Below are 21,727 nucleotides of genomic sequence, written 5' to 3' on the forward strand. Positions count from 1 at the left end.
GGAACCATCAGTTTGTTCTCTATAGTTAAGAGTCTGTTTCTTGGTTTGCCTCTCTCTTTTCCTTTGCTCATTTGTTTTTTAAATTCCACACATGGGTGAAATCATGTGGTATTTGTCTTTCTCTGACTTATTTTGCTTAGCATTATCTCTCTAGCTCCATCCATGTCGTTGCAAATGGCAAGATTTCATTCTTTTTTATGGCTGAATAATATTCCATTGTACACATATACCACATCTTCTTTATCCATTCATCAATCAAAGGACACGGGCTGTTTCCATAATTTGTCTATTGTAAATAATGCTACTATAAACATAGGGGTGTATGTATCTCTTCGAATTAGTGTTTTTATATTTTGGGGGTAAATACTCAGTAGTGCGACTTCTGGATCATAGGGTAGTTCTATTTTTAACCTTTTGAAGAACTTCCATACTGTTTTCCACAATGGCTACACTAGTTTGCATTCCCACCAACAGTGTTAAGAAAGTTCCTTTTTTTCCACATCCTCACCAACACTTGTTGTTTCTTGTGTGTTTTTGTTTTTGTTTTTGTTTTAGCCACTCTGGCAAGTGTGAGGTGACAGCTCATTGTAGTTTTAATTTGCATTTCCCTGATGATGAGTGATGTTGAGCATCTTTTCATGAGTCTGTTGGCTATCTGAATGTCTTCTTTGGAGAAATGTCTGTTCATGTCTTCTGCCCATCTTTAATTGGATTATTTGTTTTTTGGGTATTGAGTTTTATAAGTTCTTTATGTTTTTTGGATACTAACACTTTATCAGATATGTCATTTGCACATTGAGCACTTTGAAGATGAAACCTCATTGTAAACCAATGATTATTTAAGTGTTGATGTTCAAAAGTCACATGTTCAAAATGGCATTCCACTGGAATCAAACTATTCTTCATTTAAGATGAATCCAACTGTGTTGTAAGGCATGGTCCCCATTTTGAACTGAGTTTCTTACTATGTATATCTAAATAAATCAAAAGTTCCCTGACATGTGCCATTCCTGGTTCCATATTTGCAGCAATGAACTTAAATGATCAGATATTATTTTTATAAACTCCAATGGTGAAATAAGTGAAGAGATCATGCACATGGTTAGACATAATTTAAATGCATTCCTCTTCCTAGATAGCTGTCCCTGTTATTCTATTCTGTATAAGCAATGAGGACTTGGGAAGCCCTCAATGTGTACACAGTACTGTGCTGGTAAACAAAAGAAGTAAAAGACACTGTGTCTGCCCTCCAGAGCTTACAGTTTTGAAATTACAGAGATGAAATGTATTTTCTCATAAGCAAGAGGACAATAGGAAATATTCTGTAGACAGAATGTATGGGTAAGGATCATTGAAAGAGAAAAGATGCTACTGGACTAGAGGAGTCAGGAAAGGCTTCATAGTGATTGTAGGTCTATGGTAGAGCCTTGTGGTGTGTGCAGGATGTGACCTGGAAGAGAAAAGGGACTCTCAGCCAAGACAAGTGTGACACGGTAAGACTGAGGACAAGTGTGAAAGGAGAAAAGTGTGTGTGGCACATTCAAGGGATATTGACTATAGGTTTTGTCAGAGTTGAAGATTCATTTTGGTGAGCACTGGAAGATGAGTCTTCAGAGCTGCGGTACAAAACATCTTTATGCTGAGCTAGAGTTTGAACTTCATCTCATACACAGTAGTCAGAGAACTCTGTAATCATCAATCTGGCATACAAGTGGTAAGATCTTGTCTGTGATCCACTTCTGTAATGTTACATCTTTGTGGGTTCTGCTGATTTTCATCATGATTATGGACTATATTTCAAAATATAAACTGAGAAAATGCAAAAGGAGAATGAAAAGAAATGGGAAAGCTTTGGGGTATCAAGAAATAAGTGTTTTAGGGCCTCAAAAGTCTGCTAATTTTCAGACATCACTTGATATTGAGGCTTACCTCTCCATAACCATTCTCTGAACTATGTTTTGTTTCCAGTGTTTTTACACATACTGAGGGAAAAAGAGCCTTCCACCAAATGTCACATTGCTAAACTATTTAGCCTTGGAAACAACACCCAATTGTTCCCGTGCTCCCAAAACAGTAACTAGGAAGTTGTTAAATAACAAAAGCTCAACTGAGTAAATTTTAAAGATCTAATTGGCTTTATGAATCAGTTCATAAATCTGGCAGCATCCCCTCTGGCAAGTAGAAAGGGGGAGATTTTTAAAAGCAGGACAAGGAAGTCACAAACAGAAAAAAGAATTACTTTGGGTGAGGTCACCTTCCCTTGGGAAAAAAGCTCTTATTAGGTGAATTACCTCATCTTTCTTCCGGGGATGGTGAGGCCCCATGTGACAGAGTACGTTATTGGTGCTGATCAGAAAACTCCTGACTGACCAGCTAAGACTATATTTCTGGGGAAAGTTGAAAGTGCAAGTAGGTTAGGTACGAAGCCTGGGGTTTGGTTAAATGGCCCAGCATAAGTGACTCTATTTTGGGCCTGCGGTCTCAGGCCTTGAATCACCTGACGTGGAAAGCACCTGAGAGCCTATCATTTATTATTCATCTTATTACCTTCAAGATTTTGGATGTATGAAACTGTTCTAGTCCCCTGATTCCCCCCAAAACTTGGAGACAATTCCCTTAAGGAAAACAAATATGAGTTTAGTTATTTAGTTAAAAACTAAAAGTGCTACTTGATACTGGGTTCTTTGGCTAAAGGAAGAGTCCCCAGGAATCACTATGTTGATCTGGTCTCTTCCACAGGTGGCCCCAGTGATTAAAGCCAGAATGATGGAGTATGGGACCACAATGGTCAGCTATCAGCCCTTGGGAGACAAGGTCAATTTCTTCCGCATGGTCATCTCAAATCCCGCAGCAACTCACCAAGACATTGACTTCCTGATTGAAGAAATAGAACGCCTTGGACAAGATTTATAATTAGCTCTCTGAGCTGTTTCAATTCTCTAGGTAGACAATTAAGTTGTCACAAACTGTGTGAATGTATTTGTAGTTTGTTCCAAAGTAAATCTATTTCCTATTGTGGTGTCAAAGTAGAGTACAGTTTAAAAATCAAAAAACAAAAAACAAAAACAAAAAACCACATTGCTCCTTTTAAAAATCCTTTCTTAAGTTTAGAATACCTCTAAAAATTAGCGACAAAAGGCTGTGTTCTAATCAATAATGAGAAGCTTAAAATTGTTTTAAATACTTCCCTTACTTTTAATATAGTGTGCAAATCAAACTTTATTTTCACTTCAGAGTAGTATGATTGAATAGTGCCAGATTGCCCCTGAATCATAAAAGGTTCTTTGGGGTGCAGTCAAAAGGAGAAAGTACATATAAAATGTATGTTGACAATAAAAACTCTTGCCTTTTTCATAGTATTAGAAAAAAAAATTTCTAATTTACCTATAGCGACATTTCAAATGTATTTAAATACATATAATTTTACAAAAGGAAAATATATATATTAAAAAGAAATCCTATTTTGTAACATATAGATTTTTATTTTATATGGGTTATACAAACTGCAGGGGCAGATATAAAAACTAAGCCAGATTTTTTTTTCTCTTTCTTTTAATGGAGGCACAATAAACACTTAGTAAAGTTGTCTTGAAACCTAGGCCCACAAAATTCTTAAAAGGTATCTTGCCTTCTTTCTATTTAGGGTATGGCTTATCACATCCCTAAAGTTAGTATTACAAAATGAACACAAAAGAATATTGCAAGTTCTTTAAAATGACTGACCAGATCAACAATAAGATTCTCTTCCTAGTTAAGTCTTCCACCCAGTTGGCCCTGAGCAGAGCTGCTCAGGAAGCCTGACAAGCCAAGCTTCATCTTAGACTAAACTAGGGTAATTGTTTGTTCTCTGCTTTCCAGTTCAGCTTGTTTTGAACAGAAGGTTGATGCCAGTTCTTGAGGCATCTTCCCAAACAATATTCTTTTAGTACGTCATTTGGATTAATTAGGTAAAATAAAAATAAAATCTAATCAGCCTGAGCAAAGAGGAATGAAGCATGCTTCAGAAATGTGGTGAGCCCAGAAAATTGAACTCAGCCCTGAGACAGGAGATCTCTGCGTGAGAACAATGATGTCATCCTGGGCACCATATTGCCACTGTCCGGGGAGGAGTCATTTACCTCCTGGGTAATTGCTTATTCCCATTCCCTCCCCATCTCCTACCCACAAAAATTCTCTCCTGCTAGGCCTCATCACTGAAATCCAGAATAATTAATTTCTATTCCATGGATGGTTATTTTCCTCTCATAAAGTGAGCTCCTCACCTGAGATTTTGAGGCAGCATCTTAAGACCTTCTTTGATCTGCCTCTCATCAAGATCCAAAGTGACCAGAGTATGCAGAAATAGTAAGATCTTTAGAATTCAAGATAATATTTTGAAAGCATTCTTCTTCCCCTATAAACCTGATGGAGAGACAGGAGCTAACGAGCTCTCATAGATATTTGTGCGGCCACAGATTGTTGGATTCCAAGTACTAGAATGACGACTGCAGACTCATAGATGCAGACTGTAGATAGAAACTTAGAAACATTCATCCTTTCTATATGGACCAGATTAGTATTCAGTACACTCAGGTGTACAAGGGGAGAAAGAAAGAAATGTCCTATAATATATACCACAAGATCCAACCATCTGAAATCTGCGTGAGCTTGCCCCTACATTCTTTCTCCCACATTATATACAAAAACATTGATACTTGAAATGAACATAGGTTTGGGTCTTTCCTGTCTAGGAAGCAAATAGGTTCCCTGTGACGACTAGGAGAAAACTTTTATCTGTGCCCCAGAATTTCATGAAGGAATAAGCTTCCCCATCTAGGCTATGCATCCCCTTCCTTTCTAGATATCGGCTATTGAGACTAAGCACAGAGCTGCCCACCTATTTTGAGCCTCAGGCCAAAAGGTCCTACCTCAGAGGCAGAGTCACTATCAAACCCATTGTCCTGCTTGGAGAAGATGGTGGAGTCCAGGGCCCTGCCCTAGACAGATCCCTCTTAACTCCAGGATGCTTATACCTTGTGGTACAGATTCTCTGTCAGAAGCTGCTGTTTTTAACTTGATAGTATGACAGAATTTAAAAGGAGGAACATTTGTACCTGTGCAGGAAATTCCAGCAAAATAACTTCTACCCATAGATTGTTTCTCTCACCCCCTGCTCCTTCCAGATCCTTCCCTAAGTTGGCTGGGAGCCTTGCTCAGTCCTATGCAGTAAAATCCCTGCCAACCATAACCCAGAAAAGGAGGTAAATAAAAGCCTAATAGGTCCCAGTAGTTTAATAAACATTCTTTAAAGTAGGTCTGTAATCTACTTGGGAGAGAAGGAATAAGGAAGGAAGGTTGTTTTGAACATCAGCTCAAATTCTCAGTGCCAAAGGCCTTTATAGGGGACCATCCTTTACAAATTTTAGAAAAGCCTGGTTTTAGCTTAATCAGAGTTGACATGGCCATTTTCCTTTTATTCAGCAATATTGTGTTTATTATTTTTAAATACTTGAAGAAAAGTGGTATGTCTTTATCTGAGATGCATAAATGGTATTGACTTCACGTACTGTCACAAGGCTTGTGAGGAAAGGAAAGGAAATCAATTGTGTGTATAATCGTGTTGCCTTTGTTTATATTGATAGTACTGTCCCGTCACCTCAGATTGGGGTTGCGCACTTTAGATCTGAACTGTATGGTGTTGCAAATCAACATGCGTTGCTATAAAAGCTTGTACAATATATTATTGATATGTCGTCTTCCGTGTGGTAGCTGTACTAATATGAGAACTACATTTGCATCCATTCCTGCACTCTCACCCCCTCCCTCTCTCTGCTAAACTGTACACCCTCCACATCAGCTCTAATAGAGAACATGCCCTCGGCTAAGCTCCCCACTGAGAAATCTCCTTTGAGAACTATGTGATTTCACAAAAGGCAAGGTGAATGCTACTTCATCTCTGAAAGTAGAAGAAACCGATGTGGATAGAGTGTCACAACCCTTCCAAATTGCAGGTATTGTCCCTGCCAGGGTTTTGGAGCAGGCTCTACCCCTCAGAATATGGACAGAGAATGCACGGGGGTAAATATAGCAGCAGGACAGGGAATCAAAGACCCTAACGGTGGGTATCATCTTGCACGTGCTTTCCTGTTTTCAAATGCTAAGTACAAACACTGTGTATTTATTAGTTACGTGTGCCAAAATACTGTTCCCAATTGGTGTTTCTGGAAGACATCGCCATCTTCCCAACATTACTCCATTACTCAAGACAGAAAAAAATAAAAAATATAAACATGTGGCAACCTGTTCTTCTTACCAAATATAAACCTGTGTATGATCTAAGTATTTTATCTGTATTGTCTCTCTAAACCCAAATAAATGTGTAAATGTGGACACACCTCAGGCTTTGGTTGCTTATTTCTGGTTTTGCCTTTTTGTGGAGCTAATTTTTAATGAATTGCCTGAATAAGAGGCCCTTTCCTTGTCACGGAGCTCAGGATGTGGGTCTTTGTTGGGGAAAAAGCTCTGACTCTTACTGTTGCTTCTGAAGGATGTTGTTTTACTGCTTTGGCTTCAATCTTTCAATCAGATCCAATCTTTTTTTATTTTTTATTTTTAAATATTTTAATGTTTTTATTTATTTTTGAGACAGAGAGAGAGAGAGAGTATGAGCAGGGGAGGGACCGAGAGAGGAGACACAAAATCAGAAGTAGGCTCCAGGCTCTGAGCTGTCAGCAGATAGCCCAACTTGGGGCTTCAACTCATGAACCGTGATAACATGACCTGAACCAAAGTTGGTCACTCAACCAACTGAGCTACCCAGGTGCCCCATGATCCAATCTTTAAAAAAAAAAAAAAACATTTTAGGAGCACCTGGATGACCCAGTTGGTTAAGCATCTGACTTCAGCTCAGGTCATGATCTCATGGTTTATGGGTTCAAGCCCCGTGTTGGGCTCTGTGGGCTCTAGCTCAGAGCCTGGAGCATGCTTTGGATTCTGTGTCTCCCTTTCTCTCTGCCCCTCCCCACTCACATGCTCTCTCTCAAAAACAAATAAAAACATTAAAATTTTTTTAAATAAAAAAATAAAAATAAACATTTTATTATGGAAAATTACACATGCATACAAAAGTGGAGACAATAAACTCCCATATACGTTTCACTTAGATTCAACATTTACTGATTCAGAGACTGAATCTTGTTTCAACCATTCCCCTACCCTACATCCTTCCTGACACCAGATTATTTATATATGAATCTGTAAAAGGGTTCCTAGAGAAAGGTCATGACAATTATCACAACTAAAACTAGAATAATATTGTCATAATAGTAGCAAATATTCAGTTAATGTTCTCATTTCCCTGATTCTTAATTCTATAGCAAAACCCATAGCCCATGGCCTGTGGCCCAGGAAAGCCAGTGAGGCCCACACAGCTTTCAGGACAGGTGGGGCACAGAGGATTCAGGAGCATGATCCGATGCTATATACATGGGCTACTGCAAGCTGTTGTATACTGTTGGTTATTTCTGCCCTTCTGTGGGTTGTGAGTTTTGGAAGTATGTGTTCAAGGGCTTTTCTCCCATGCTCGCTCTTAGGGGTTAAGAGGGGCGGGCAGGTTAAATGCCAGAAAGCCATGGGAATTTAGTTGGTGGAATATATCCTGATGTGCCTCATCAGGTCCAGGCTGCCCCTATGGGCTCGAGATGCCCTCAAAGGTATTAGTCTGAAGTAAGTAGATACTACTTCAAGCAGATGCAGGGCTGGAGGAGGACATAAAGGGGAAGGAGAGACAAGGTTTCTCGATAATTTCAGTATTGCTTATAGGGGACCCAATAGACAAGAGCTAACTAAAGAGAGAACACTTTGTGCATTCCTGCCTTTATTCTCATTATTTCCTCAGCCTGGGAAGAATCTCCATTCCTCCTTGCTCTAGAGAGCAGTATCTCATGGATATTGTTACAACAGCCTTCTTCATTAGATTTTGTGTGGGTTAAGTAAAACATATGTACGGCACTTAGCATGATGCTTTGCACACAATAAGCTTTCAACAATCTTGTTCTTGTAGTGATGCTGGTAATTATATATAACTTCTATAAATCAGCTTTGTCACCTCCTCAAACACCCACCCTTCTCTGGATTCCCCAACTACTAGCTCTTGGCCAGTAGTGTTCACTGGGCACTTATCTAACAAGTTCAGGTTGGAAATATCACCTTTTGCATTTTCTTCTGCTTAACCAATGTAGATTATAAGCAGAGTCTGTTTCTTATCCTTCTATGCTATCAGCCTTCCCTTATGTTCCCCCTCCCAACAGCACACACAGCCCTGACAAAATTCTGCAGTCTCCAGTGGTGTCCTACAAGTAGAAGGCCCTCCATCCCTACTGTCACTGGACCTCTCCATGATGACTCTAGGCAAGAAAACTCCTTCAGCTGATAAATGGGGTGGGGGAAGCTACTTGAGCTCCAAGAAGAATGTAGGTGGAATGTGTTTTAAGATTATAGGTTTATATCACTGGATGGGAGAAGATACTTACTAATGACATATCTGGTAAGGAGTTAACATCCAAAATATATAAAGAACTTATACAACTCAACACCAAAAAAAAAATCAAATGATCCAATTAAAAATGGGAGGAGGACACCTAGACATTCTTCCAAAGAAGGGATCCAGATGACCAACAGGTACATGAAAAGGTGCTCAATATTACTTATCATCAAGGAAATGCAAATCAAAACCATAATGAGATATCACCTTACACGTGTCAAAAAAGCAAGAATCAAAAAGAAAAGAAACGTGTTGGCAAGGATGTGGAGAAAAAGGAACCCTGTGCACAGTTGGTGGGAATGTAAATTGGTGCAGCTATTGTGGAAAACAGTATGGAAGTTCCTCAAAATACCATATGATCCAGTAATTCTGCTCCTGGGAGTTTACCAAATAAAACAAAACAAAAAAACACTAATTTGAAAAGATGTATTCACCCTTATGTTTACTGCAGCATTATTTACAATAGCCAAGATATGGAAGCAACCCAAGTGTCCATTAAAGGATGAATAGATAAAGATGTAGTATATAGATGTGACATATATATAGAATAAAGATGTGCACACACACACACAATGGAATATTACTGTCATAAAAAAGTATGAGATTTTGCCATTTGTAACAACATGGATGGACCTAGAGAGTATTATGCTAAGAAAAATAGGTCAGACAAATACTATATGAGAAAGACAAATACTATATGCTTTTACTTACATGTGGAGTCTAAAAAAAGTTGAAGACACAAACATAAATCAGAAACAGATTCATAAATACAGAGAACAAACTGATGGTTGCCAGAGGACAGGGGAGAAGGGGATGGGCAAAATAGGTAAAGGGGAGAGGGAGATACAGACTTCCAGTTATGAAATGAGTAGGTCTTGGGAGTAAGAGGTACAGCATAGGGAATATAGTCAATGGCGTCGTAATAGTGTTGTATGGTGGCAGATGGTAGCTATGCTTGTGGTGAACATAGCATAATGCATAAGCTTGTCGAATCACACTATGTTGTACACCTGAAACTAATGTAACATTGTATGTCAACTATACTTCAAATTTAAAAATAAATAAGTAAATAGTAAACAAATCAAAAGACTAAGTGGAAAAAAGATTGCAGGTTTACAAATCTGGAAGGCCCTCAGATGCATTAATTAATTCAGCTAAGTTTTATTGAGGAGTTACTCTATGCCAGATGCTTTCATATATTAATCCAGCACCTTCATTTGACATATGGGAAAAATGAGACTCAGAGAAGTTTAGCCATTTTCCAAAGTCAGTGAATTCACAGCACTAGCAGCACTTTGCAATGAGCTGATACACCTTGTGAAGCCTCAGAACCCTGCCTTCTAGAACCCTTCTAGACTGTCTTCATCTCGTCTTCTGTATTTCCCTACCCACATCTCCCATCTCCATCGTTACCACTCTCTCCCACACTCAATGCCACCTAGCCTTTTCTGAGTCCTGCCCCAGGGCCTTTGCCCTTACCATGCCCTCTGATGAGAACTCGCTGGCCCAAGAATTTTCCACAGCTGGATCCTTCCAAATACCACCTCCTTGGCAAAGCCCTCCCAGACCAACTGATCTGAATTTCTTCACTCTTAATCATGCCATTTCATTTAATTTTTTCATAACAATTTTCTCATTATTCATTTTTTGCAAACTTCTAAAATGCCTCGGTGGAAGATAACAATGCAAACTATGGCCTATCCAAGAAATTTATGATCAAAAATTGAATTTGAATTTTCTTAGACTCCATCATTGTCAAAATGAGAAAATCCAAACATGAATGAGCAATATGCCCATCCTAACATCCTGATAATACACAATTACTAAAGGCTTTTTGATAGTGCCCGGCCGTATATCAGCTTTCTAGGTCACTCCCGCCTCACTGAGACCTTGAAATTTTCTGTTATATGATTCTTCACATTTTACCTTGGGCTTCTTACACTCTACTCTTATGAATTAGAGTTTAACTTCTAAACTTCTTGTTTAACTTGATTTTTCAGCTGGCTGTTGCAATTGGGCAAACACATCTAGCTCTAAAATTAAACCAGAGGCAATGTCCAGCTTAACCCAATTTTTACCATCTTGGACAACTCTGTCTGAGGTTCTGTTTATGTTTTACAATAACAGGACCAGCCAGTGTAATCTTCTTTAATTTATTTGCCTATTAAAACATACATACAGGGGCGCCTGGGTGGCGCAGTCGGTTAAGCGTCGACTTCAGCCAGGTCACGATCTCGCGGTCCGTGGGTTCGAGCCCCGCGTCAGGCTCTGGGCTGATGGCTCGGAGCCTGGAGCCTGTTTCCGATTCTGTCTCTCCCTCTCTCTCTGCCCCTCCCCTGTTCATGCTCTGTCTCTCTCTGTCCCAAAAATAAATAAAAAACGTTGAAAAAAAAGTTAAAAAAAAAAAAACATACATACAGGGGCACCTGGGTGGCTTAATTGGTTAAGTGTCCGACTTCAGCTCAGGTCACGATCTCCTGGTTTGTGAGTTCGAGCCCCACGTCAGGTTCTCCGCTGTCAGCACAGAGCCTGCTTTGGAGCCTCTGTCCCCTCTCTTTATGTCCCTCCCCCACTTGTGCTCTCTCTCTCAAAAACAAATAAAACATAAAAAAAAAGTACATATACAAATTATGTATGTATGTATATAGATATTCTATCTATACACAGTTGCATACACTTACATCTAATTATGCAGATAAAAGCACACACACACATCCACTATAATTTAATGCACTTAGTGGTACCACAATAAAATTCAAATCTATTTCAGGGGCGCCTGGGTGGCTCAGTCGGTTAAGCACCCAACTTTGACCCAGATCATGATCTCATGATTCGTGAGTTCGAGCCCTGCATCAGCCTCTCTGCTGTCAGCATAAAGCCCACTGTCCTCTCTCTCTACACATTCCCTGCTCAAGTGCTTTTTCTCTCTCTCTCTCAAAGATAAATAAGCACTTAAAAAATCCAAATCAATTTTAATAATTGACACAAAATAGGATCAAGCACTCACCAAATGCTCAGTAGCTCAGAGCCCAAGTTTAAAGAGAACTGGAGGGGTTGATTTCCCAAGAAATAAGCAGAAGCGCTATAAAAACACACCGTGAGCATTGGCTGGCAAATAGTCATAACTGTTTCTTTGTGCCTATGAATGGGGGAGGCCCAGAAGGGAGGACGGCAGGGAGCAGGGAGGCTGAGGAAGGTAGCAGGCTCCAAGGAGTCTATACCACCCCACGCCTTCTTCGGCCACCATTTACCCTTCTCTCAGCTGTTGAGCTATTTTTATCTGAGGAAATGTAAAATAAAAATTGTATCAAAAGGGTAAAATAACTACCAATGGGCCATCTTCTGCCATGGAGAGAACAGATGATTGAATGAGAAAGGAAACAACGGGATAAAGCCGCCATGAGGGGCCAAGAGGGTGGATGGAAATAGACCAAAGCCCAAGTAAGTGACCATCTCAGATCTGCATGCCCCTTGGCTGAGGGAAACTGTAGCCCATTTTCCACACCCATCTCACTGAGTCCTCTACCAGTAGCCCGATTCCAAGAACTACTTTCACTTGCCTAATCTCCCACCAGAAGAAAACACCATTAACACAAAGACCTGACTCAGTTTCACCTCCCCACAAAGCCTTCCTCATGTACCCTTAAGCAAATACACTGTGCTTTTAGATGTTCTATCTCTGTAAGGCTCACTGGCATCTATGTTGCTTTGGAAACGTTCTCCAACTGTTTGATATCTGTGACTCTAGTCTGTCCATCGTGTTTCAAGGGCAAGAACAGGCCTCCTAGTCACAGGCTTAGAGACCTGGAAAGACTCTGAAAGATCATCTGGCCCATAGCTTCACAAGCCCTGGGCTGGGGGACCCAAGAAGAATGAAGACTTCTCCAAACTGGGGCAAATTATAGAAGATGAGGACAACAAAGAAGGGGTTTTGTACCACCGAAGCCATTCATTTGGAAGGGCAGGCTCTCATCTCAGATTCTGCTCTTGTTACATTCTGTTGTTGGCTGTCGTTCATCAGTGCCCTGTCATTTCTAACATGATAGTGATGGCAAAAGAAAGAGTTACCAACTCTGCTAACTGCATTTTTTTATGTAAACCATAAATCTGAGAACCACTCATTTCATCAAATCTTTCAGATTCTCCCCACCCCAACTTCCATTTCAAGGCACTTGATCAGCCTTTAATAAATGCAATTTAAATTGACTTGAGTATTTGCAAGTCAAATCAAATGCTTTGAAACACTGGAATGTGGTGTCGTCTACTTGTCCACCAATAATATTTTCATTTTCAAATTCACGTACATCCCCACACCTTTTGGCATCAGACTCCTCATTCATTCCTTGCATTTTATTGTGATTTACCCAGGTAGGTGTTATCTTTGGCCATGCAAAATAATAAGATTTTAATTTTTCCCCCCAGGCAGCTACTTAAGGATATTAGAGCCTAAGATCTTTCATGATGTTTCAAATAAACAAAGACTTTCAAAATTAGTCTTTGATAGATGGATGAGAAGCTCTGACTATGAAGTATCAAAACCATCTCTTTGCTTTACTCTGCTGACTTCATATGAGAGTGAGTTATAGGACTGTTTTGTGATCTGGATGTTTCCTGTGCTCCACTGAGTAGAACGGCAATTCTTTTTTTACTTCACATTTCCTGAAGTTTCCTTGTCTGTGATTCAAACAAATTTACACATCTGATACCATTTGCTGCTGCATGGAAACTGACAATTTGCAGCAACATACATCAAAATGTCCATTTAGGAAAAGCACCTGGTTTAACATCTGTCTTTGTTTGTGCAAAGGAAGCTCTGATTGGCAAAGACTTTATAAACTCGGGGATATTCTTGATTCTTGCCATCCCGGTTAATTCCTTGAAGTCTGCTGTAGGGAATAGGGAGAAAGATGAATATGAGCAGAGAAACCAAGTTCTATTGTTGTATTAACCTCTTCATCCCATTTGTAAATGTGAGTATTGGAAGACCAAATAACTGAGGGGATTTGTTTAAATTGTAAAAAAAAAAATGGTATTACCCCAAAGTATGAAAGATTTTAAAACATGTCCCCATTCCCACGTCCTCACCTGATATTTCTTTCATGTGTAATAGTAAGGGATTCCAATCACCATGCTAACCCAACCAGTGTTGGAATTACCTGCCCAACATTTATGATAAAACAACAAACTGGAGGTGTTAATTATGGAAGCTGAGGGTTCCCATGGGACCCTCTTCTTGTCCTTGCAGTCTACAGAGGCACCGAGTCCTATTAACTTCCTTCCCAAGGACTTCCATGGCTCCAAGTAACTCCAGATCTGATTTAGTATATGGGCACTTAGGAGTACTATAATTTTAGGGGAGGAGCCTTAACAGAGTGGGCCTGTGGCAGCCTAGAAACCTAGGCTCCTGCCAGGAGAGATCAGAGACCTGTGCTCACATACATTCCTCCAAAGGAGGCAGCTGCTGGAGCCAGATTGCCTGGCCTCAGATTCCAGCTCTGCTTTTCATTAGCTCTGTGACCCTGAGCAAATCACTTAACCTCTCTGAACCCCAGTTGTCTCAGCTATAAAGTGAGGGCAAAAATAGTACTTATCTCATAGACTGATAACGAAGATTCAAATGAGAAGAAAACCAGATGCCTGGAACATTAGCAAATGTTCAATAAGTGTTCATTTTATGTTTATGCTGTGCCTGTAAGGTCCAGGCTTAGGTGCAAGCCCCTCATCCTTAACTCCGCTAGAGAAGATTGTCCCAAACACATAGAGGAGGTGACAGCTGCATCTTCCTGTAGAAGGCCATTCTATGAATCATCAACCGTGAGAATAGCAGGCGGGTGACGGAGGAAGCCTTGGTCACCTTGGTCTCAGTATTAATAGAGACTAGGAGGAGACCCAGACAAGCTGGACAAGACAGCTGAGTAAAGAGGCAACAAGGAAGTAAGCTATGTTAGATGGGATGAATTATCCAGTACTTGTTTTTTTGGTTTTTTTTTTTTAATTTTTTTTAGTGTTTATTTATTTTTGAGACAGAGAGAGACAGAGCATGAGCAGGGGAGGGGCAGAGAGAGAGGGAGGCACAGAAACTGAAGCGGACTCCAGGCTGTGAGCTGTCAGCACAGAGCCTGACGTGGGGCTCGAACTCACGAACCGTGAGATCATGACCTGAGCCGAAGTCGGACGCTTAACTGACTGAGCCACCCAGGCGCCCCTCCAGTACTTGTCCCCCAAAGCATATCCTTGCCTCAGACAGGCACCCATCAGAGTTAGAGCAAAATGGAAGGGGACTCAGCTTTGGCTTCGTTGGAATTGCTAATATGTTCTTACCTAAGGCTTATGAGCTTCCATTTATACATGAGAATGTATCACCGGGCACACCTCAAGAAGGAAGAGTGACTTTGTCTCCCCCAAGCCATTAAAGAGCTTCCAACACCTCAAAAACAAGTAGCAAGGAAGCAGTAAAAGTACTCAGTTGAAGGTCCTCCCTGGCCAGCATCTGCTGTCATTGGTCCTGGCATGTAGCATGTGCACAGTTAAACACAAATAAAATACAAGCGCTCCACTCTCTACTTGGATTCGTTTCCCATTTTTGGAAAAAATGTTTGGGATCTCAAATAGTGTCAGAACTGAGGCCTCTGGCTGTGGAAAAGTAATCAAAAGCTTATCACGGTTGGCAAGAAAATGACTTTAAGAGGAATTCCGATTTATTTAAATATGCTAAATTTGTAAATTCCAAGAAAATCCAATTATACCAAGTTGAGAAGAGGAGAGATTCAAAGGACTTCTTTCAACTCAGATTTCAGTCAGTCAAGGAAATCTTGCTGCTAAATCTTTTGCCTTCTCCTTATTTCCTATTATGTCTGTTTGGGGATTGTCGAGATCAAGATAGTAAAGAATAGGGATTTTCTTTAGTGTCCATTTTTATTTCAGTTGTTGTGGAAGGTTTACATTCCCTCTGTGCTGCTGGGATCTCTTCTAGACGGAGACACATTCCTCGCTGTGCGTCTCCACAGACGGCTGAGCCTGCTCTGGTTTATGTTTGGGGAAGAGAAGATCACTCTAATTGTCACGCAGGAGCCAAGATGTAAGGAAACAGTATTCTTTCTGTGTATGCGCTTGGTAAAGTTGCAGAAACAAAGCATCCCCTCACTTCACTTCTTCCAAAGGGTAGATGGAATCTCAGGTAAAATATCTATTGAGGATGGACCATCTACAGTGATTCATGGGTGAGAAATCTAATTCCATCTAATTCTGACATCGAGTCCTTATCTCTGCCCAGGTCATGATGAGCTATAATAGTTTATCATAAGAGATTACTCAGTCGGGGAAGAAATGCAATGCATGAAGTGTCCCGAGCCACTGACACCAATTAATCTAGAAGTTATAACAACACTCAGGGCAGGAATTGAGGGATGGGAGAACTGGCAAAGGCACGGCCCAGTGCTTTTGCCTGACTCATTCTGAATCTAAGACAGCTATCCCAGAATTCCAGAAGCCCCTTTAGTACTTCTTGGACTAATGACAAAATTCCCTACTCCCCCGTAATATATTGTCCCTTGTCTTCATGAATTCTGAATGTCTTTTCCTCGTCTGTAAAACCGGATTCGTGATAATTCTCGCAGAGGTTGTAAGCATTCGATGAGAAAATACCTTCAAGGCTCTTGTCCAGAGTAAGCTGCTGGAGCCTGTTCCCTCCGTTCCCTCCCCTGTCCTGTGGCTGCTCTTCCTTCCTATGGCACTAGAATTGCCTCCCAGGAGGACTGGGGAGTCAACCAGGACAACATATTCACTTCGAATGTGATTGTTTGCCACCCTGGGTAGCTCTTCACTTAACTGAGGGATTTTGTTTCCTCGTTTGTTGCAACAAAACGTCGACTGAGACCATGCGCTGCTGCACAGAGTCGCGGGTTTGAGCACACTGGGAGCAGGTTTTACTCCAGCAAGCTCATTTATAAGGGTTTTATTGGATTCCATTTAGATAGGGCCCCACAAGGCGCAGACCAGATAATCAGCTATTAGCTGGTGAGCAACAGACACCTGAGACAGAGGACCCCAGGCTGACAGATTTCAAGGCAGCCGCGGAGCTGACTCCTGTGGGCCGCGGAAGGCCTCAGCGTGCAAGCGAACAGAACCAGCGAGGCTCTGTCTCCCACATCCCAGAGCACAAGACTGGCGCTCGGGAAGAATCGCTGTTTGCCTCATTCATGTCACTCACAGGCCACAGTAAGCCACTCTCCCTGTGTCTCCCCAGGCCCCTGAACAGGATCACGCACAAGGAGCCCCGTCTGCTAAGAACAACCCTAGGAGGAACCAGGTCCTTTCAAGTTCTGTCCGACACAGAACCCATAATCGTCTCATCCTCCCTGTGCCCAGACAAGGGAAGAACAGAAAGAGAGGAAAGAGACGGAAAGGGGTCTTACTCATTATTCCCTCTGATGTTAAATAACACACAATGTGCTTCAGGGTTGGGGGAGACCCATCACAGTGCCCAAGAATATAAATATAAATTTCCGTGTTAAAGAGCATATCTAGGGGCGCCTGGGTGGCTCAGCCGGTTAAGCGTCTGATTTCAGCTCAGGTCATGATCTCACTGTTAGTGAGTTCAAGCCCCACGTCGGGCTCTGTGCTGGCAGCTCAGAGCCTGGAGCCTGCTTCAGATTCTGTGTCTCCCTCTCTCTCTTCCCCTCCCCTGCTTATGCTCTATCTCTCTCTCTCTCTTTCTCTCTCTCTCTCTCTCAAAAATAAACATTAAAAAAAATTTTTTTTGCTTCTCTAGAAACCATGTTTCCCCAAGGGTAGATAGTACTGGAACAAGTGCAGTTTTAGGACTAGCCCTGGGTTCATACCCCTTCGGTGCCATAAGCTTTAAGATATGTTCAGCCATGCTAAAAAGGCGGGGGGGACCTTATAAATTCACTGGGCTCCAAGAAAATGAATACTAGTGGAACAGTTTTCATGTGATTAAATCTATTAGATTTGGAGGCAATAAACCTTTAGGCACATGAGCTGCTTCCTGGCTTCCTCTACCACAGAGCATCTTAAAAATCATCATTTCTATTTCAGACAGGACTACGTTGGACCATACCCCACTGCACCAAGTTCTACCAAAGTCAGGTCCACTTCTTCAAATCCATCACGCCCTGTCTATTGCTGCTGCCACTCACCTCCGTTCTGGCCCTAATTTCTAATTGGGAATTTTGCAATAGTAGTTACCTTCTGTAAGGTAAGTTTCTTTTGCTTGCAAGTAATGCAAATCAACTTGAACTAGCTTAGGAAAAAAATTGGTAGGACACTAGAAAAGCTCAGAGTCTCAGGAACCCCAGGAGCACTCGGGACTTGAGAAAGGCAGTGATCCAAGCACCCCAACGACTCTAGCTGCAAGAGTTTGTGCTTGGTCCCTCTACCGCCCTGCCATCAATTGATTACCTGACCCAGCTCTGAATTCCCAGTCTCTGTGTCTTGTTCTTATTCATAAGGAAGCATCTGGTTGGGTGAGCAAATTTGTTTGGGTGGGTCAAGTGTCCACTCTGGTCAAACTGGCCATATCCAAGACAATGTATCATGTAGCACAAACATGGTTCCCCTCTCCACCCCATACATGAGAGGCAGAATAAAAACATTAATAAATATGTAAACCCCAAGGGAGAGAGAGTGGTGGTTGGATCCCAGATTGGAGGAGAAATTCTAGCCTTGAGCAGATGCAGTCTGCTATACACAAGGAACCCGTAAGGGAACAACTTTTTTGTTTTACCTTGTTCTGGCAGGAACATGGGAGAGGTTCACCCGTTTCCATAGCAGAGTAAAAGAAACAACAGCACCTGCCCAGCCCTGGCTGGAGTAAGCAGGGTCACATTGGGTAGGGCTGGGGCTACTGGAGTATGAATCAGACAACAACAGGTACAGAGCAAGCAGGGTCACATTGGGCAGGGCTGGGGCTACTGGAGTATGAATCAGACGACAGGTACAGGCAGACTGTGCAGCCCCTGGGCATTATCATCTCCTCCCCATCTCCAACCTATGGGAAATGTAATTAGAAGCAAGGGAAAAACTTTTGGAAAATAGCAGCCCTTCAAGTGGAAGTACTGGGAGATTCTGTGACGGTAGGGGTATCTACTGATGAGCACAAATGGGAAGATGCTGAGCCCAGATTTTAACGTGAGGCAAACCTCACCGTGAAGAAAACATCCCCAAATTCATCTGAAAGGGTGAGGCTAGGAGAGCCCAGGTCATAGCATACTTGACAAGCCAATGTGGCTGGATGGGACTATACACTCCAGAGAAAACTAATGAGATATTTGGGAGCATGGACATTACAAAATAAAGACAAAAAATGGACAATCTATATTATAAGAAGAGGAATAAATAACCCAGACAAACTAAAGCTTTAAGATAAGCCAAGAGGGGCGCCGGGGTGGCTCAGTTATTTAAACAGCCAGACTCAAATCATGATGTCGCTGTTGGTGAGTTCGAGCCCCACTTTGGACTTTGTGCTGGCAGCACAGAGCCTGCTTCAGATACTGTCTCCCTCCCTCTCCCTCTCTAAAAAATAAACATTAAAAAAATGTTTTAAAGATAAGCCTAATAAATATCCTCAATGAGATAAAAGAGGATACTAAAAACATGAAGTAAGAAGAAACAGTTACAAAAAAGAAACCAGGTGACACAGGGTATGAAACATATAATTGTAATAATGCGTTCAACAGAATACGCTAAAGAACAGAGTGGATACAAACCAAGAAGCAACCAATGACCTGGAAAAATTGGTCAAGTACCTGTCCCAAAAAGTATAAGGAAGAGAGAAAGAGAGGAAAAGTTAAAAAAAGTGGAAGACAGACACAAAATTTCAGTGGAAAGCACCTGAGCATGAATGTCAACGTCACTCTAGCATCACTGTGTGCTGTGTTCAGAATACCCACTCAACAGGAACATACTTCCCGCTACAATTTCTTTAGGGAAAGTGAAAACTACAAAACAACAGACATTTATTTCTGTGTTTTACTGACAGTTGCCTAATAAAAGAGTTTCAGATGATGGCAAGAAATTCCAAAATAGATTTCATTCAGTTACTAGGTTCGAAAAGTATACTGTTTTACTCTGAAGTAAGGAAATGAAGCAGACTCCAGACAGGTTTTTTTCTTAAATGTGTCACCATGAAGTCAAGGGCATTTTTAACATGCTCTGAACACAGTGACCCTAAAGACATAAGGATCAAGTCTGAGGTTCAGATACGCATCATCCTAAAGATAAAGCAAAAGAGGAGATGTTAAGCTATGGTTGAAATAAAAACCATTTTACAAAAAGCTTCTAGTTTAGTAGCATCTAAATACTTCCATGAAAGTAAATGTTCTGGGTGTTCTCTTAAAATAGACATAAGTTTTTGGTGGTCTGGAAGTGTAATTGGTTCTTGGGTTATTTTATGTATAAGATAAACGACAAAAGAATAGTTATTTTCAGAATTATTCTCCTTTAAACAATGAAAATCTAGTATTTTTCCCTCTTTTTAAAAATTTTCTTTCCAAGCATTTTTTCCCAAACCAGCTTTTGGGAATTCCACCTCCCATTTTTACATGTAGACTTTTCAAACTGGAAAAATCATGCACCGTGAGTGGAAACCAAAGAAAATCAAAATGAGCCAAATTTATGGGATGGTTGAGCCAAATGGGATGCTTTCTAACAAAATGTTTCTTTCTGAGAGATTTTATTCCAAGTTGTGGTGTTGGCTGGGAATCCAAGTGATGGCACAAGAGGACATCACCTGATTCAACCCCATTAGTGACAGATGAGGAAACTGAGACACAGGGAGACAAGCAAGGTCACCAAGTCAATAGGTAGCAACATCTGAACTAGAATCTCATGCCCCAGAGTCAAAGGCCGATTTGTGCACGGTTATAAGTGAAGTTTTAGTGTGGAAAATTATTTAATACTGACTAAAATAATATAGATTTACAAGAAAACAAGAATACGCATTTGGAAAGCTTGTGGGGGCGGGGGGGTGGGGGGTGGGGAAAGAGAGAAGCCTGGAAGGGCAGATGGTTTATATGTATTCAGGCAAGAGATGGGGAAAGAGGCAGAGAAAGCAGCCTCAGAGAGAATAAAGCTTTTATCTTCTCCTCCAGGGAGAATGCATGGAAGACCCACTCAGGAAACTGCTCACAGCCACTAAATCTCAGCCATGGCTGGGTGCACCCCTGCTCCAGACATACAGAGGATAAGGAAGGGCTCATTGTGCACCTGCCCATCACTCACCTTCCTTTCTCTTCTGTGGGAACCCACCCATCAGCTCTGTCCCTGTTTCCTACCTCCCGGGCCACCATGACCACACTGCATCCTGAAAGAAATAAGCCTAGTCAACTTCCAGATAGAATTTGTAAGCAGGTATCCAGTTGTCTCAGGAGGCTTCTGCTCTTCCTCACCCCTCAAAGTTTCATTTATGTTCTTAATGATGCCTGAAACCCCTTCAACTTGAAGTTAAGCCTTTCTCTTCCAATGGGAGGAGGGGAGAAAGGGGGGTTTAGATCGCAAATGTTTAATTTAATTATCAAATTGGCTGGAGTTCATTTCATTGAAATGTCATTACGCAATGACTAATGCTTTCTTTCCCTTGCCAACTCACTCAGCACTTCTACAAAATCTAAACCATATCCAAACACTCAACACCTTCACCTGCTGCCCTGAGGACTCCCTCCACACCACTGCAACAATCCTGTTAACTGCTCTCCCTTTCTTCATCCGGCTTCCTTCTCTTCTAGTAAATGCAAGTCTATAGATTTTCTTCTGAGCATTGCTTTCTCCCTTTTTCACAGATATTAATTTAAAGTAATTTCATTGTTATTCATTTCTTAATTGCCTATACATTTAGATTTTATTTTCTCTTTAATGCATGAAGTATATACAACAGTATTCTTAAATTTCAAGTGATGAGTTATTTTTTTTTAATTTTTCAATATATGAAATTTATTGTCAAATTGGTTTCCATACAAAACCCAGTGCTCATCCCAAAAGGTGCCCTCCTCAATACCCATCACCCACCCCCCACTCCCTCCCACCCCCCATCAACCCTCAGTTTGTTCTCAGTTTTTAAGAGTCTCTTATGCTTTGGCTCTCTCCCACTCTAACCTCTTTTTTTTCCTTCCCCTCCCCCATGGGTTTCTGTTAAGTTTCTCAGGATCCACATAAGAGTGAAACCATATGGTATCTGTCTTTCACTTAGCA

At 41.2% G+C, this 21,727-nt stretch overlaps 1 protein-coding gene across 1 annotated transcript in view; it reads left to right on the top strand.

Annotated features, from left to right (window-relative positions):
• The window catches only part of GAD2 (glutamate decarboxylase 2), an 86,780-nt gene extending 80,402 nt beyond the window's left edge, over nt 1–6,378 (top strand). Inside the window, exon 16 of the mRNA XM_015085847.3 lies at nt 2,740–6,378. Within this exon, the coding sequence (XP_014941333.1) occupies nt 2,740–2,913 (174 nt within the window). The 3' untranslated portion in view covers nt 2,914–6,378. The remainder of the gene's footprint in view (nt 1–2,739) is intronic.
• The last annotated feature ends 15,349 nt before the right edge of the window (nt 6,379–21,727 follow it).

The sequence above is a fragment of the Acinonyx jubatus genome, chromosome B4, assembly GCF_027475565.1.
Source record: "Acinonyx jubatus isolate Ajub_Pintada_27869175 chromosome B4, VMU_Ajub_asm_v1.0, whole genome shotgun sequence".
NCBI classification, from domain to species: domain Eukaryota; kingdom Metazoa; phylum Chordata; class Mammalia; order Carnivora; family Felidae; genus Acinonyx; species Acinonyx jubatus.